Below are 19,262 nucleotides of genomic sequence, written 5' to 3'. Positions count from 1 at the left end.
AGGTGTTCTGGGCATGTCCCACCGGGAGGAGGCCCCGGGGAAGACCCAGGACATGCTGGAGGGACTATGTCTCTCGGCTGGCCTGGGAACGCCTTGGGGTCCCACCGGAGGAGCTGGAGGACGTGTCCGGGGTAAGGGAAGTCTGGGAGTCCCTGCTTAGACTGCTGCCCCCGCGACCCGGCCCCCGGATAAGCGGAAGAAAATGGATGGATGGATGGGTTATCAAAGAGGAGCAGAACAAATTATTGTTTTTTTTGACAAATTTTCTGGATCCAAAGTGGATTTTTTAAACTTGTTCTTTGGGAGTTTAACTGGTTAGTCATGTAACTGCACACTGAACCAGTACTGGAGCCAACATCATAATTCCCCTTATTCATTATAAAATCACTGAGTGTTAAAGCAATAAACCACACATTTGTGTATGTGTACCCTTTGCTTGTCTAAAATGAATTTCTCCATAAGGAAACAATGAAGGCTAATCTAATTAAGTTTGTTATGTCCCAAGGTGTACTGCAGGAGTTTCTACTTACACTGATTTGCCTTCACTGTCTAGTTTGATAGCACTGGTACCCTTCTTGGCAAGCAGAGATGTCACCTTGTCAGCCTCCCCATGTTCAACAGCAGCCAGGAGACGCTCATCATTTTTGTTCCACTCGTTTGTCTAAAGAAGAAAATATTGATTCATATTGATTAAAACAAACAAATGGCCTTATATACATTTGAGTTGCAGCTTTGATAAAATTTTTTAAAGCTTGGGCCGTAGTCAACCAACATTTTTTTTAGCCTAATACACAAAATCACAGCCTAATCATAGCCTAAAACACTAATCAGAAAAATTGCAATCATTTTCTTTTTAACTAACTTGTCCACCCCTACTGTCCATGCCTGTAGTGTAGACATAGACAACATGTGTTTAAAAGCAGTTTATCTAGAAGGCAGTAAGTCAATACTTTGGAGAAGCTGAGAGTAAGCAAAGACTTGATTTCACACAGGACAACCAAACACCTGACAGTGGCACTGACAGTACGGGTTCAATCTGACCTAATAGCCCAGTGACCTACACATGATAAGCATGTAAACTCACTGACTCCTCAAATAGCTGTTGAGGCACACTGTACCCCATTTTAGGAGGCATAGTGATACTGAGTGCAAATAGCTTTGAGACTCACACCCACAGCAATACATTTTGCACAGCTGGTGGAAAAAGCCAAGCTATAAAAACCCCTTTCGTCATATGACCAGCTTGGATGTGCACTCCTGAAGCAGGAGGCTCATTAACTCAAGTCAGTCAAACATATTAACTTGATGTTTAAGAGGTGTTCCAGGATAAATAAGAGCTCTGCCTTCCTAAAACCATGCAGTTGTAAACTGAAGCCCACATACAGTATTTGATAGTCATGATGCCTTGTGATCTAGCTTCAAAGGAGCACTCTGAAACAGAAAAAAACTATTTAGAGCAGATGTAAGATGAGTAGAAGGTGCTGCACACAGGATACAAAGGCTCAGCTGAGCTTTTGACAGAGACATACATCTGCCAGGTGTCCCGTAGGCTGCAGGTTGGTAAGTAGTGCCACGTGCCCAAAAATATCGGAGGTCATAGTCCTACAATTGCAGGAAACAAACCATCAATTTATTTTACTGTGTGGATTGTTTTAGGTGAAACTATATAATATCTTATAACTATTTAAAAGGAGGAATCCAAATGTACTGAGATCATCTTGTTATTTTTAGGGTGCGAGCCGTTTGGTGGGGTTATATGGTACAGTAAAGAGGACCATATCATATGCTGCTGTGGTAAGAGTTGAGAATGCGGTCAATTGAAAAGTCTCATGATTTCCACACTGATAGCCATGTGTTCAGTCAGCAGGCAGGGAATCAGGAGCACCCAAAGAAAGATACAAAAAAAATGCCCTCCAACAAGCCTAGGGCTCACACTAGTGCCCACTAATCCTTTCATCTTCTGATAAGGGTACAACAGGATGGGTGGAACCACTAGTGCTATTAAGAACATCCACAATCCTAAAATTAAAAAAAAATAACTATTTGTATAAAATAATATGGGTTGAACGAGTAGGGTTTAGAATAGTTTGGAATAGAATATCTCATGCAGTTAAATGTATTACCACCTTAAAGCACAAACATATGACACATACAAACCACTATAGAGACTGGAACCTGACTGCTGGCATAATCATCATATTTTAAGCAGGGATTACAGCCTGAATTTACTAAAAAATATAATAGAATGGAATCTGACCAAAAATTGTTCATTGATATGATTTATTAATGTATCATATGGTGCACTAGATGCCATCAATACATCAGATTCTTCTATTTTGTTCTTAACACTAAATAGCTGTTTTTAGAGCCTTTTTAAATGACATCATGACATACAGTGCAATTCTTACTAGCTCCGATTACAAAAAAAGCCACAAGCGTTGAGCAGAGCCACTATAAAAAGTGGTGAACCACACAAACCAAAGAGGCCTCTGAGAGGAACTTCAGTGCAATAATGTTCAGTGCGGTTTGACAGAGCTGAGTACAGAACCCGCGGTCAGTCAGTCATGGTTGGACTCCAAAACAACGGCCCAATCCTCTGGTTCTATTCTTTTGACTGGACCTGCTTTGCCCTCACCTCACCACATTTTGGGTCATGCCATTTGTACAGAGAAAAAAGCCTAGGACAAAGACACATTTGTTTGGGAAGGCCTAAATGATGACTGTTCCATAATGCATATTTTGAAAGCTTTTACCTCAGATGAACTCCATAAACTTTAATTGTAGCTTTCAAACACCATTGTTATTTTAGAAGTTATTTATTATGCCCGCAGAACAGAAGTACGCTTATGTTATCTGCGCAGCTATTTAAACTACTTTGTATAAACAGGCAATCTAACTTCTCTTTGTAAAATTTGTAGTAGTTAAGTTATCATACAATACCTTTTAGTACTAGTATCAGCTGAAGTTTTAGAACTTGCCGACACAGCTGTTTACAGTTAAGCCTCTTTACATTGTTTATTAAGAAGAATATCACGTGAGAGAATTTTTTAGTCTGAACCCTTGGAATGTTGATAATTCAGCAAACATTACTGTGTACAAGAGCCAATAAAGTGTTCACCAAGACATGATCTGTGATGAAGTGACATTGCTCTGAATTTGACTGCATTGTATTGGACAGGTTTAAGTGGAGCGGAATGCACTGCTCCAGTGTCAGGCCACATTCCCATCCAGTGCCACTCACCAGTATGTCAGCGGCACAGTGGGATAATGAATGCTGTCGAGGATACAATCAGCTGAGCCCAAGTGACGTAGAAAACTATGTTCCCAAGACAAAGGAGAGCACAGAATATTTAACCTCTGATGAATGATAAACTTCAGCAGCAGCAGTACTTGCCATTAAAGCTTTTTTTCTTGTCCAACTGAATATTCTGTCACAAATCCTAATGAAACTGCAGTATACAACTTATACTTCGGATGGTTGAACTATGCTGTTTTTTGCCTTTCAACGTCTAATCAAAACTGGGAGCACCGCTTAGCCCATAATGGAAACAATACAGTACTAAGTCCAAGAAAGCATTCTTTAGTTGAGCAACAAAATTTCAAAATCTTAACCACAGAATGCACTCAGCAAAGCATTTGTGCCTTTGCCGTACTGTCTGACTTTCTATATCACAATTTTTAACCAAAAATCCTGATACATGTCAATTTGCAGATCAATGATGATGCCAATGAATTAATTAATTTTCAACATAGCATGGCACTATACAAACTTGGTTTTACCAGCAACTGACTACTGCTCACAAATCCTGTGATTACACCTATTTCATTTACAGGAAGTGAAATGGATCTGACTTCCTGTCTGACCCTGGTAGCCCCCTGGGCTGTTAAAATTGTGTTTACAGAGGGTTTAGGGAGTGTTTGTCCCCGCCTGTCTTAAGCCTGACACTGATTTGACACACAAAGGCTTCACTGATAACCCTAAGTGTTTCCTGTTTGTCCACACCAGAGCTGGTCGACAAGGACAAGGACAAAAGAAGGAGGGGACGGGAAAAATCAATAAGCAAGACTTGGAAGCAGACTGGAACAATGAGTTTGGACATGAATAGGCTTTCCAACAAAAAAAAAAGCATCTCCAGTTAGTAAATCTGCCATGCATAAGCACAGCCCACAAACTGCACATTTTTGGCAGTGCGCTGAGTGGTAAGTTTGTTGACCTGCATTTTGGACAAACCATCCTAAGCTTTACTAAGAATTCACAGTTCTCTCAAGGAAGCACAAACCAAGATCAGGAAACTTCCCCCTGCAGTCTATTTGTAGAGTTAAACTATGACTGCCAGCTTGGCCTGAGTCCAGCTAAATGTATGAAACTATTGATAAAGAAATCCCTATAACAGATCCATTGAACAAAAGACAGATAGATAGACTTATTCATAAGCACATGTTTCCACTAGTCTGAGTGATGTATTTAGACTACAGTGGAAACCCTTTTAAGATGAAGCACTACAAGTTGTGATGTTCATGTAAACAGAACCATGCCACTAACATGCTGAGATGAAAGACGGACGTAAATAAATGCAAGCCAAGAGCAGGTTAGAGGAGGAGACATGCGAACGACACAAGCCTGCAGTGACTTTTGAATGCATTCAGGATTGTCTTTGTCTAAGCACAGAGTAAGAGTGTCCAAACAGGAAGCAGAGAGGAAGGAAGGACAATGTATCAAAAAGTAAAAGTAAGTCATCTCAATAGCGCCTGAACTTTGATCAAACAGTGGTTAACTTCGAGCCCCTTATCTCCAACAAAGCAGATGCTCAAATGTCCTCAAACAATGAGTCCTTTGAGTGGGCCGCAGCTGAAAGCGCTTACTGCTCTCTGCGGCAGAAAACACGCTGTATTTCTGTATACACGCGGCAAAATAGTTCAGCAGGCCCTGAAACTCGAGCCCACAACAAGAGAGGTTAAAACATGGCTGTTCAACCAAAACCAGATGGGTATTCTCAGAATGGGAGCTAGGCTTCAGAAACAGACTGGACTGAGCTGGTTTATAAGGATTTAATCACCACACTAGTAGAATAGTAAAAGCCTAAAGTAAAATCTGTCAACTGGGCAAAGTTGACTCGAGAGAGAGATCCTCTGGATCCCAGTCTGCCATACATCTCCATCTCAAAGCCACTAAACACTCCTTTGAAGATAGTGACGTACAGATCTTAGCCAGAGAAAAGAAATGGTTTGAGAGGAGAGTTAAAGAGCATTTTTTGCTAGGAAAGTCAATTCTTCCTTAAACAGGAATGGAGGCCTTAGACAGCATCTTTCCCCCATATACAACTACACCCTCAGACCCAAAGCAAACAAAGAGAGCAATGGAGCTAGCCAGAATGCCAATAGGTGTGTAAGCACCCATTAAGAGGTGTATGAATATGCTAATTATGACTCAGGCACATTGCACACAGTGTAGAAACTGTAAACAATAGCTGTTTCCAGTTTCAGTGTGGTTAGCTCCTCCCTTCACACAGATAAAAGGCAGTGCCCACCAGCAATCTAACCAAAACTGAAGAAGGGGCTTGGATGAGCACCGAAACGTCTTCACTCCTACAACTTTTTGTCCAGTTGACAGATTTCACTTTTGGCTTTTACTATAGATCAGACTTGGAGGACTGAGGTATTATAAACACACTAGTAGAATGCTGTGATATAAGATGATACTGGTCTAATGAGAAGTTCAAATGTTCAAGCCTGGTTAGAGCTGGGCAATATAATTTTTCTTTAAACTGATCAATTAAATTTTTTTATTTAAATCAATTAAACTACAGCTTTCCACTCCAGTACCGTAAAACACAGTTTCCACTGTATTCCTCCAGTGTACACATGCTGTTAATGCCACTATTGGCAGACAACAATGAAATGCTGGTGATAGCAGAAATCTGTGATGCAAATTTGATTAGCACAGCCCTATATTGGGTAGCTTGTATTTTGCTGTGAGATCTGAGATTTTTTTGGCTGCCACACCACATGACACACACATTGCATTCATGCTTTGTAACTGACTAGCAACAAACTCGCTTACACCACATACTTTAGTTTGTTAAAGGATCCATGATAAGGTAAAAATAGCCCAAATACAGCACTTCCTTCACAAATAGCTTAGGCTGACCCATAAATAAACTGTGCTTCACTTGGAAAGCCCCTAGTCTCATAAGAGCTCAGAAGCTGCTTATAAAGTGGGCTAGAAATTATATTCATCTGAGTTTGAACACACTGCCCTTATACATCCATTATAAGAACTTTGGGGTTCTGACATTTGTCCAGCTCTTTGAATAGAAATAGCTCCAAACATTTTAGGTTGAACAGTTTCCCCCCTTATTCATCCATCTTCTTGTAGGAATATTGTTTCAGTTATGTGGCGCTGGCCAAACTAAACAAACCATCTGGAGCTGCATGGAGACAGGGTCCTGAGTGCTCCACAGGGTCTCTCATGCATACCTTCTGAATTATTCGCTCTTGTCTCATTTATCGCTGTCTTTTAATTCCTTCTTAGTTTCACAACATTGCATAATCCGTGAAGGTTGTGGCTTATCTCCCCATTTCAATAGTCTGTATTTTATCAAGTGGAGTCTGTGCGGCTGAATCCATATGAGCTGTTGTGTATTTCAAAACAAGGCAGACTGGGTCCTCTTATAATCTATGGAGCAATCTACACTACAGCAGTCAATATTTCAGATTTTCCCATGAGTTTGTATTTTCTAGCTGAACCATGATGTCCCAAATCCCTCTTTACTCTCTCCTGTCTTAAAGAAAGACTTACTTACTTAACACCAAACCTAATAAAACTACAAGAGAATTTAATCCCTGCTATGATTTACACTTGAAAAATCTTGCACTGTCCTCCCACTCAGCAGACAAAACGGCAGGTCCATGCAGACGTGCGTAAACACAAATAAGCATGTAAACACATGCTCAAGCCGCTACCGCCTCTCTCAAGGCTTGGACCTGTGGAAGGATTTCAGGCTGTGTGCTTGTAGTTCATATAAACAAATGATAAGGAATAAAGAGTCCCCATGGGGACTTCTAGCTCTAATTGCATCCAAGCTTAAACACATAGTTAGAAAGTCAATTTTTTTTTTTACTTTTTTATAAAAGAGACTAAAACCATCAACACAAAGCCAAATTGTTGTTCCTTTGTACTGTATGCACCACATGTTCAGTAACTGAAGCGCAACATTTGGGTCATTCATTTTTATTAGTCATGGTTACATATTCCTTCCTAGTTTGGGATCAGAAACACTTTAACAGACAAGGCAGCATGCCAATTTGTCTGGCCGGAGAATTGCACCCTTGAAAGTTCTGAAGTGGCAGTGTGAACCACTTTGTATATGCGCAAAACAGAGGTTGCCAATTACAGGGAGTATCCCTTCACTTCAAAACTAGGAGGTATTTAGTGCTTAGTTGGAGCCAGAGTTTTTATATTCAGTTTGAGAGGTAAATTGATGGACTCTTGAATGGCATTTTGTGAGCTTAAACATATCATAACTGGAATGATCTACAATCTTTAAGAGGCCAGTCAGGTGAAAGGTCATATCCATGGGACTGGAAAAGCACAGGTGTTAATAAACATGCAGTGGTTGTATTATATTTAACCATGTTCAATTAGACGTTGGACATCATTAGTAATGTAATCAGTAGCACCTGTGCAGTTCCCACAGGAACAAGGGGAAGCTCAAGTTTATTACTACTTACTTGTGGCCCTGTTTTCTTGTTGTCAGTTTTGTCAGTTGTGCTGAACTTCCATTGATGATTTTCTATATAAATAGTATTACTGTATAACTCCAGACTGATTGCCCCAGTGTGTGAGAACCAGATTATATTAGACCACTACAGTGTCCCTGCTGATACCCCCTGATCCCCCTCAGCCCCAGATTAATGTTAGTCCGTCTGGGTTTTACTGTCACTAAGTAATACCATTCACCAGAGCAGCCAGAACAAACCACCCTGTGCCAAAGTGGGTAGAGCTGGGCCAAGTCAAACAAAGCCAAGTGCAGAGTGTTCAGGCTGTGTAAGGTATTTAAGAGAAGCCTCAAGCACTTTTGCATTTTAATGTTAATACCACATGCATTTCTGACATTGCAATCACTAATGCTTATAACATATTTTTGTACTGAGAAACCTAAGAAAGGTCTCAGCCTCCAAGCAGACACGGAACAAGCATTTGTAGAACTGTTTTATAATGAACAGCAAGTGATGTTTTGTATAGCATTTAGAGAATAGTAACAACTCATAAAAAAATCTTTCATGAAAAAAGTAGTGGAGACTGCAAAGTTCACAGCCAAGTCATGAGGACTAGAGTATGGATCTGACAAGCAGCTGTGTGCAGTGAGAGGAGACAGTATAATCTGTCCATGCATCAATTAGACACAGAGGCAAATGAGGAGTGAGGGGGTGTATGTCTGTGCATATGCTGGTGGCACCATGGGAAAAACCCTGTGGGCTTTGTGTGCAAGCGTGTGTGTGGAGAAGACTTGAGTAATCCTGCTTAAAGTCTAGTAGCTGGGGGGCTGGTAAAAATTGTGTCACAGTAACAGTGGTGAAGGTTTAATGCCAGAACTACAGTCAACACCACAACCACTGATGTGTGAGGGTTTCATATGCTTGGGGTGGTACGAAGGGGCTGAGAGTAAGATAATAGTCTGAGCAAATTAACTCATTTAGACTCACTCTGCTAAAACAGCAGGGCACAGCTGATAATGAGCTCACAGCAGAGCTGCATGACTTCATAAACAAACCTCAAACTAGCTTTAAATGTATTTTTAGATTTTATGACACAGTTGCATGTTTTGACCAAATCTACTAAATGGTCTGACCAAGCGCAATGGAACTTGCATATTGGATAAAAAAATATATATAATCATGACTCATCAAAATGTATAGGATCTTATATAATTCAGTGAAAAAGGGGGTTTAGTTTAGATTGTGTCATACCAGAAAAAAAATCTGTTAACACACAGTATTATTGTTTGGGTGTATTTGAAGTTTGCTATCCCTTTAAAGGTATTGTACATTACTTGTACTGTCTTAAAATATGAAAAACAGAAGTAGGTCCTTTTAAATGGTTTGCTGTAGTCACAACTTATTTCTCACTTACCTAACACTTTCCTAGTATCCTAATAATTGATGAGTTTATAAGCAGCTTTCACAACTTTCAGAGGCCAGAGTTATGCCTTCACGGTGATCCTAACAACAACTAAAAGCACATCAGCGTTACATCTTGATTAAAATGCTTTATTATATGCAGACAGTGCACAGCGGCCTCATTTTGACCCGAACAGCTGATTTTACAATATATCTATACTGTGCCAAAACAAATGTCACTTTATTACATAAATAAAATTGGATGCAGCCCCTTTAACAAGTTGAAATAAATACACTATTTATCTTTTCATTCTTCCTCTTTTGTAATTTTGGATACATAAATACGACCTGACTACATAAACAGAGAGCTGTTGTTTATGAGGTGAAGTGTTTCTGACAACCCAAGCACAATAATGTCTTTGTATATATAGTGTTTGTGTGGCTCTTGTGCAAAACTATTCCCAGAAACCAGATTACAGAGTCTTCCTACCCTAAACACTGCTCACAGAAATACACCATCACTCCCTTATTATTGCACCAAATATATGACTAAATAGAAAATGTGAGTTGAGGCCTTAGAAGTGGTCAATATACTGTCTACATTTTTTTTTAATTGTTGTTTTAAAGATATGGAAAATCTGTCTATATAAAAAGCCTAAAAGCTGCAAAAAAAAATATAATATATATATATAAAGTGGAATGTTCCAAGGAAATATCTTTGCACTTTTTTGTGTTTCATCTTACAGTCGATTCATTTTTAGTGTAGTACTTGAACCATACCTAACCTTGAAATTTATAGACACATTTTAGAACTGATTTTTGATCGACTCCTTTATAAATATGATCTGATTGTACAAAAAATAGTGAGTTATTTTTGTCAGTATTGTCCATCCCTTATAGCAAGTGTAAGAAACAAAAATGAGTGTTCCTACAGCACTCAAAATACATAAGATAATGCCAGATTTTTACAAATGCACTGTGAACCAAAACGTCACACATACAAAGAGTGCTTTCAAGAATAATTTCCTGTATTGTCACTGTTAATATTATGATTGGCAATATATGAGCAAAGCGTAGGAGGTACAGAACAGAGCATTGGCAGTGGTGAATGTGCTAAAGCTGTAGTTAACCTGGAGAATAGAGACTGTAATGTTGACTTTGTCGGTCTGTGTGCTTCTGGACAGATTGCACAGTATTTTGACATTTTTTCCCCAAAAATCAGGCACACGAGGAAGCCACAAAAGAATGAGAAGAATCCTGTGGTAGGAAAGGTCTTTTTAGGCCATGCATATGAAGGCATCTTCACCAAAAAAAGAAATGCATGTTACATTAGCTTGTGTTCTAAAACTAGACTGAAGTCCAACTGGAGCTATTCTTAACTAGATGACCAGCAATCTTAAACCGTATCAATAACATGGATGGTACAATGAAACTATTTGTAGAGCCACACAGCACAATTATCTACAAGTAAGAAAATAACTGTTGTAGGCATACAGGTAAATTAAAAAGACAAAGAAGAAGTTTAATTGTACCTTACTCATTTTTGTATCATAACAGTTATGAATGTTGAATCAAGTAGGTCCACTCTATTTTACCAACTTTAACCTCAAATCTGAAGCTGATGACAAAATATAAACTGGATTTTATTATTTGTTTATTTACAGTAAAGAGGATTATCTTTAAACATGGACGTTTTCATTTTTGGGCTGTTGGGATTTAAGCTTTTAAATTCGTGGTCTGATGTATGGACAGATTTTAGTTACGGTTTTATGAAAAAATACAAAAAGGATGTACTACAATATTCATTAGGCAATGTAAAGTAGAGTTATAGTCGTCAAAAAAAAATCTTGGTTGACATGTCCTGCCGGTTGATTAGTCCAGTTAAAAAGGGGTGTGGCAAAAGCTCTTAAAACTTACAGATCATATACCTGACCCAAACTGCTACACTGCAACTGCACAGGAATTCTTCCAAAAATGTTATTAAAATTAAACTATTCCAATTGAAAAGTACTAAGAAAAAAATCTTCAGCTCGCTCCATACCCTTTACTTGTTGTGCATATAAATCCTAAAATAATTAGTCAACTAATACACATTTTGGTTGACTAAGACACCGCTGCTTACCGGTAATCGAATAAGCGACTGAAGAACTATAGCCCGAAAGAAATTCCCATTCCGCCAAACACAAAAAAATCCACTCAATAAACAAATACCTTAGCTTGTGGCTCTCATTTTGATAGCAAACGTCACAATTACAAATTATATAAGCAAATTACGTCAAGATTTTGGTACCCACTAACAGATTTAAATTTCAGATAGTATTTACTTAATCCCTTACTTTGCCTTCTAATCTTACAGAAACAACACATAGTCTTCAGTGGTGCTGGTCATTTTTCAGTTTCATGTCAGGCTGTCACATTGAGGAAGTGTGATAGAGAACAGGCTGCTTGTTTAGGATGGAGCTCCTATAAATGAACAGATGTATCAAAATAACAGCAAGAAAAACAAAATAGATCCAGTTACAATTTACTGTTGTGAGAAATTTAAAGGTGTATTATGGAACTCTTTGGTGGAGGGTCCGCCATCTTCTTGGAGTTTGAATTTAAAAATACATCCTACAACTAAGGTTTTATTTTTCAAATGACAAAAAACACCTAAGACTGTTTTATAGTCATTGTAGAATGGACAAAATTGTATTCTCGCCATTTCAAATTAAGATTTTTTTTTTTTTACTGCAGGCATGTAACAACCCGAGTTCAATACTAAGGAATACAGTCGATACTCAATACCAATCCCAATACCACAATAACTTCAATAAAAAACAAACAAACATTAAATCGACATACTATTTTTTATATTATATATGTGTAATCCCTCAGTGGTCCAGGTAGGTTCCATAGTGGTCCAAGGGGGTATACTACTCTCTGTGGCCTTATAATTGTTCAAGATCATTCTAAAGCTACTCAGAAAATGTTTCTGTCCTGTTCTTTTTTCAGTCACACTTAACACATAAGTCACACTTTTTTTCATAGTTTGGCCGGGGATGCGCCTTATACTCAGATGCGACTTATATGTGAAATTATTAAAATATATAATTTCACATCTTTATTACTGTAACGCTAACAACTGCACAAGGGCACTCTAGACCTGTGTACCAATATGGCAGCCACGCAGAAGCGGCGCTTCATCTACTTCCTGAGCAGTGTTTCATTTACTTCCGGAGCAGGCGGAGTTGAACTCACACTGAGGATGATTTGGAGTGAGACTGAGAGTAAACTTGTTAGGTTGTTTTTTTATGCTTTAGTTATCTGATTAACTGTTAATCAAGTAGGTCCACTCTATTTTACCAACTTAGGTTAACATACCAGACATGTATTCAGTTTGTTGTTTATGCTTCATTTAGTTGAATAAATATGTTATGTAACGGTTGATTATACATGTTACAATTAATTTGTTTAACCATACATTTCATATTTAATTTCCCCTTCATTTATAAGACCATAAAGGTGTACATTGTAAATGTTTAGTTTAAGGTTGCAAAAACGTCCTGTTTTCCGGTTCAGCCTTTTTTTATGCAAATGCGAAGTCTTACCTGACAGCACTATTTAAGGAGCAATTGAAAAGTAAATAAAATATAAAGTTTTCAGTTCACTGGTTTGTTTACTAGCAGGCCAAAGTGGTCATATTTTCCATGTGTTCATATGCATTTTTGTGAGTACAGTAGTCGCTCGTTTATCATGGGGGTTACGTTCCAAAAATAACCCGTGATGAACAAAATCTGCAAAGTAGAAAACTTTATTTTTTTACAATTATTATATATGTTTTAAGGCTGTAAAACCCCTCACCACACACTTTACACACTTTTCTCAAACGGGCATTAACATTTTCTCACATTTCTCTCTTAAACACTCTCAAAGTTCACACCTTTGTAGATTTAAAAAAATAAGCACAGTATTATAGAACGAAACCAAATACTATACTGTACTGTACTATAAAAATGACAGCTTTTAGAAATACTGTAACAAATTTAATTGGAATGATCAACCTACAAGGTTAGACACAAATGATTAATAGTGACTCACGTGTGTTTCACAGTTCCTCTGACCACGCCTCTTTGTCCTGGCGCCGCTCTGCTGTAATGTCTCGTAATGTTCTTTTTCCTACAGTCACTGATCCACAAAGCTAAAGCAGACTCCATCCCTATTATGGTTACAACACTTTTTGCATCCTTCTTAAAACTTATTGATGCTGTCCTTATGTTATTTATGTCCTCCTTCTTTATGTTGAGTTCACATGTAAAGTCTCTCGTGGACGTTCAGGTGTCAGACGCTCTGTTTGCGTGTCCAAAAGCTGAAATAGCTGAACTTTTTGGCCGTTTGACGCGCAGCGTCAACCAATCAGACACTGCACTCCAGTGACAAAGCGACATCATTATCCAGAACAAGTAGAAAGACATCAGCCACAAACTAGTGGCAACTTAATTATGCTGGGCGCACCGGCTAGTTTAAAGGCTATTTACAGACATGCCTCCGCAGAGCTGATCACCTCCGTTGATGGGTTTTATGTAATAAATACATTAAAGTCACTCTCTCAACCTGATCTGCAGCGTTCACAAAGACACAGGGAAACAAAACATCCAAAGGAACTCGCAGACCGCAACGGTCAAGATGACGTTACGTTAACATACCAGACACGTATTCAGTTTGTTGCCTATGTGTTATGTCTCGGATTTGGTCAAATAAATTCCCCCAGAAAATGTGACTTATAGTCCAGTGTGACTTATATATGTTTTTGTCTTTATTATTACACATTGTTTTGTTGGTGTGACTTCTCCGGAGCGACGTGTAGTCCAGAAAATATGGTAGTATCTGATTTTTGATACTTTTGATAACCCTTATAGCATGAGATAATTGTGGTGAGACACTGCTTTATAAACAGACAACAGATGTAATAAGCTAATTCAACATAATAAGCTCAGGTAGTCATTTTGCTAATCAAAGCAAAGAATACAGCAGCATATATCAGAAAAGCCCTTCAGAACCATGATGACAAAAGCCTGCCTGGTTTCTAAGAGACATCTGCATCCAACTCTTCCATTTAGTCAACCAAATGTCTACAACTGCCTATCTCAGTAAACAAGGAAACCAATGTAATGGTCTGTTTCTTCTATCATCAGGATGCAATGATGAACATGAGAATCACAAGGATACAATAAGTCAAAAAAGCATGGAGAAAGTCCTTGATCCCTTGCCCTGTCAAATATTCTCCCGAACAATGACCTCCTCTGTCCCCCTCCACATAGCTGAATAAATTTGAATAACGATCTAATATTAGGAGTTTAAGCATTTATGACAGGTTCAACTGATAATCAGTCAGGGAAGAATAGCTTTGTTTTATATGCTGAATACACCAGTGCATATGGAAAACGTGGTATATGTATAAAAACATTTACTCAAACTATCCATAACAAAAAGCCAGTTTCTAGAACACATGAGAAAAATTAAATTATGCTTTGATGTTTGACATGTTTCTGAATGCAATTATCCTGTTGTGGAAGACTCTTAATCGTTACCTTATGCTACATTGCTCCTGCTTTAGTATTTGTCCAATATTTTCACTCAATTACCTCTTGTTACCTCATCACATGAAGACATTACTAATATTTGTGTCTGTCTCATTACTTGCCTTTTCTGTACTATTTATGTTTCTATACTGTTTTACAACCGATAGGAATGTTGCATGACAATGTTTTAGCAGCCAGCAGCAGGCATGTAATATGGTCAGCTCTGGGATTTACCACTGGCGGGTTGGATATCAGCTTCCAAATATCGTTCAGCCAATCTCTTGGTTGGGCATAAAAATTGAGAATTGTAATAAGACTATTTGCTGGTCAAAGTCGGCCCATAAAGTCTCAGAATGTTTGAACTTCTATTTTTGCAAAGTTCTGTAGTTACTTGAGAGATAAATAACAGATGAATAACACATTTGGATCAGTTCAGTCTTATTTTATTTGTGTTTTAAGGAAATAAATGCTTTGTTTATATGTTTTCAGTCTTTGCACAGTCTCTGCTAATACCCAATATTAACTTATCAGTTAATATTGGGTATTGGCAGATACTTAAAGCTATGGTATCGGAATTAGTATTGGAATTGACAAAGCTGGATTGTACATTCCTACTCACAATGAAATGATTAGCAACAACATTGTCAGTGTGACAGTGAATTACAGTTAGTTTTGCTTTAAAATATATTTTACTATTTTATTTTATTTTATTTTTTTATATTTATTTTTTCTTGTTATTACTTTGTCTGGAATATTCCACAGTAATGCATTTAGATGTGTTTTTGTTGCTAAAAGCAAAATTCCTTGAAAACCTTGCATTCTTATTTCAATTCAATTCATTTTATTTTTGTAATGCCCAAAATCACAACAACAGTTGTCTTGAAGGGCGTTCATGTTTTGGTTGATGGGGGAAACCAGAGTACCCGGAGGAAACCCATCCAGAGAAACATGCAAAACTCCACACAGAAAGGCCTGGGAGACCCGGGGATCGAACCAAACCTTCTTGCTGTGAGGCATGAGTGTTGCCACTCAGCCACCGTGCTGCCTACACACAGCTAGTTTGTCTTTTCACAGACCTGAGCTGTATCTTGCCATACTGTGGAACATTGCAGGCAAAGCAATAAAATCTCCATGGAGACAAGCATGTGGCAGACCGTCCACAAGAAAAATTACATAGAGCACCGAAATTTATGATCAGGTACTTAATAAAAAAGACTTTTACCTCACATGAAAAAAGAAATAAAATCTCTAATCTACAGCCTACAAGTAAGTAATTGAACACAACAAAACACAAACCACCTCTAATTAAAAGCCTGGTTTTGCTGGACCTAACTATTCCTTCATTGTGTCTCTTGATCTTTTGCTTTTCATTCTGCCACACCACATGCTGTAATCTCTTAAAGACAGTCTTCATAACCAAGTGCTGCACTGTGTACTCCTTTGGACACTCCCTGAGACCTGCATCTTCATCCGGGATCCCTGCCAGTCTTCCTGTCAGCCCTAAACACTCTGACACCATATGAGTCAGGCCCCACTTCCTGTTAGAGTAAAGTACCATAGACTCTGATCCAATGAGCCACTCTCACAGAAACCACCCCCGAACCTCTGATTCATACACACATGGATCACAACCACATGCACACGCACCATGGACCTCATGGTTTGATGAGTTCATCCTCCCAAGTAACATAAAAACTGTTGTGGTTCTGGGCTAATGTTTCAGATACCAGCAACATAAGTCTTCAACCTTTTGTATTCCCAGCTATTCATATGATTTCCACAATTAAGGAAACAAAGCCTAACTGTAGAATGCTGTGCAAATGCGATATGGGATGGCTTTTGTAGTTCCTGCCGATTGGACACTGATGAGAAACATATGGAAGCTTTTAAATGTTCAATCATTTCTTGAGGCAGTGTTCGGACCCCACTGTGACCTCCAAAGTTCTTAGCCTAAAACCACTATTTGTCTTGCTTTGACCCATTTTAGGGCCTGTAAAATCAATTGGAACATATATTTGTCAACTATGGCTCAGAACAGTTTGAGTGTATTCAAACAGAGGTATTATTTTCTATAGTTTGGGTTGAAGACCTGGCATTAAACCCCATGTGACGATGTTTAATCGTGATAAATTTGTGAATTTTGTCTACCACGTGTGCTGTGCTGGTTAATAAGCTGTGGCAATGACAGTTTCATTGTTGTCATATGAAGGGCAATATTCCCAGGCCATACAGTGGCACTGACCTCAAGGTAGAGAAAGTGGCATAAATCATAGTTTGAGCTATACATACACAGACTGTGAGTCAGCTGCAGAGTCTGCACAGTCCGCACATGCAGTGAACATTGCAGCAGATACCTCACACATGTGTTACTTACATCAGTTTTCCTAAACTTGGCTTTGAGGCTCTTCATGTTCGGTCCAGTCCATGCAGTCACCCACTTCTTCACTCACTACCAGGAAAACAAAACAGAGACTCTTATGAGAATTGAAGATTTTTTTTTTCCAACATGCCACCACCACATGATACTGTTATGGTCATTAGCAGGTGTCAGCCAAGGATCTGAGACTGTGCACAGCAGTGGGCAATCTAGTTACCGGTTCTTTGATTTATAAATGTGCCACTTTTTCAAACAGTCATTGCTGCATTCCAGAACTACTTTTCTTTTATGACAATAGTTACAAACATATAATATGTACGAAAATAAAGCGATGGAGTATGTGGGTAGGCAGTGGACAGTGTGAAAAGCATGGCTGCTGGTGGGTGTATCAAGGATAGTCAAGGCTGAACTGCTTTGCTATTCCCATCGAGGCTCTCAGTAACATAGCTTTTTTTTTTTCTTTTTACTTTAACAATGTCACGAAATAATATGGCATTATACTGCATACATGAGAAGCAAAGTGTGCTGAGGTACAGTAAGGTTTTCTTCCTGCATTATAGTAATTCACTCATTGTTTCGGACCATTTGAAGAAGCCGCTACTCGACATATGAAGTAGTAATAGCGTGTGCATCCAGCTCACATTATAGGACGTTATTATAAAAAAAAGATTAACATGGCAATCTATCGTGGACTACATCAGCATGCGCGCCCTATGCGAACATCAATGGGCACAAAACACAAAAATGTCCGATTCAACGCTTGTTACTGTTCTGAGAGGCTAAACAATAGCTGTACGGGTGTAGTATCGTTTAATTTACAATCTGAACTCATGAACTGCCAAGTAAATTGAGATTTTGCGCAACAAACAAGTTTTGAGTAACTGGACACTCACTTACCTTGCTACTAGTCCAGAATGAAACATACAAGACAAGTGGCACACAGACTTTGAGGGAGAATTAACGGCAGAGTCGGCGAGTAAACCGCGAGTTGGTGTGGAGCAAAGCAGAGCCGAGCTACGTAAAGGAGAAGTGTCTAGGCTGGTTGTGCTCGTTCTCGGGCAGCAAACATTAAAAGTTGTGGCGTTCACAGAGCTGTCTGTCTTTGCTCCGGGCTCAAAGGCTGTCCGCTTCAATGCAGTGACGTCACTCCCCCGCTTCGTGAGCACAGGCTCGAGCTCATTGTGCCCCATTTTCAGGTCCAACACTGGGAACACTGGGAACACTGGGAACACTGGCTGGAGCATGAGGGCTGCTGATGTGATTACCGGTACACTCCGAATGCCCAGTCTATGGAAGACATCAATGCTGTCTTTTTCCTTTTAAAATTCTTCAGGTAAAAGTTCAAGATCTGGTGTAACCCATGTAGCTAAAAGGCATGAAATAAATAATACCCCTTTTTCTTTCAGAAGCAAAATTGTGTTACGTAATTATTATTCAATAGGGCACAAAAGTTCAAGAAAAGGATGGATGGATGGGTGATAGAGGTTGTGTGGATTTCATTTGCACTGCTTATGCAAGTAAGAAATCCGAGATGTGACCTTAATTAGGCACATGAACTGTTAAAATATGTTACCCAATTTTTTCCAAACATGTTGTTTGTGTGTGGGCATAAGGAACAATAAGTCAAAATGCAATCTAAAGAATTTGAATCTGCTTAAAATCTGTCACGGTCTATGCAATGGCGTCATCTAGCGGTTATTAGCATGAAGTCTCTCTACGACTACGTGGAGAAAATGAATGAATTAAATACTAATGTATGCCTATTTTGGCAGCGCAAAAAAGAAAAAAGAAAACCTTTGTTACAGCATTTAACCAATCCATACATTTCAACCATGGACCTTAATAAAAGTAGTCTAACCTAAAAAAGACATATTTCTAATTACTGTTCAAACACTTTGTATTAAACATGCTCTTTATTCGTCTGCGGTGGTTCATTATTAATCAAGGGGAAGCTATCAAAATCTAATCAAATTGAAGATACAATAGCTGTCATGTGACTAGGAAACAGAGAGTGGACAACGACAAGATAATTTACCCACAACGGCGTTGTGGGTAAAACGAAATGAAAAGGTCGGGCTCTGTCCACAATTCCAACCTTTTTTTTGCTTAAGATTGACTCAAAACACAGTTATCAAATCCTATCGATGAGATAGTTTAGATGAGTAAGAACAATACGACTTTGTTTTTTGTTTGTTTTTTTTTAC

The 19,262-nt window shown here is 38.7% G+C and overlaps 1 protein-coding gene across 1 annotated transcript in view; it reads right to left on the bottom strand.

Moving 5' to 3' along the window:
• rai14 (retinoic acid induced 14) overlaps positions 1-18,249 on the bottom strand; it is a 31,558-nt gene extending 13,309 nt beyond the window's left edge. The window contains 3 exon segments of the mRNA XM_055225723.1: positions 531-661; positions 17,056-17,130; positions 17,956-18,249. Coding sequence (XP_055081698.1) covers positions 531-661; positions 17,056-17,091 — 167 coding nt within the window. The 5' untranslated portion in view covers positions 17,092-17,130; positions 17,956-18,249.
• Positions 18,250-19,262: the final 1,013 nt, after the last annotated feature.

Source organism: Periophthalmus magnuspinnatus, chromosome 12, assembly GCF_009829125.3.
Source record: "Periophthalmus magnuspinnatus isolate fPerMag1 chromosome 12, fPerMag1.2.pri, whole genome shotgun sequence".
In the NCBI taxonomy this organism is placed as follows: Eukaryota; Metazoa; Chordata; class Actinopteri; order Gobiiformes; family Gobiidae; genus Periophthalmus; species Periophthalmus magnuspinnatus.
The sequence above is the reverse complement of the archived record's forward strand: the minus strand, read 5'-3'. Positions and strand labels throughout refer to the sequence as shown.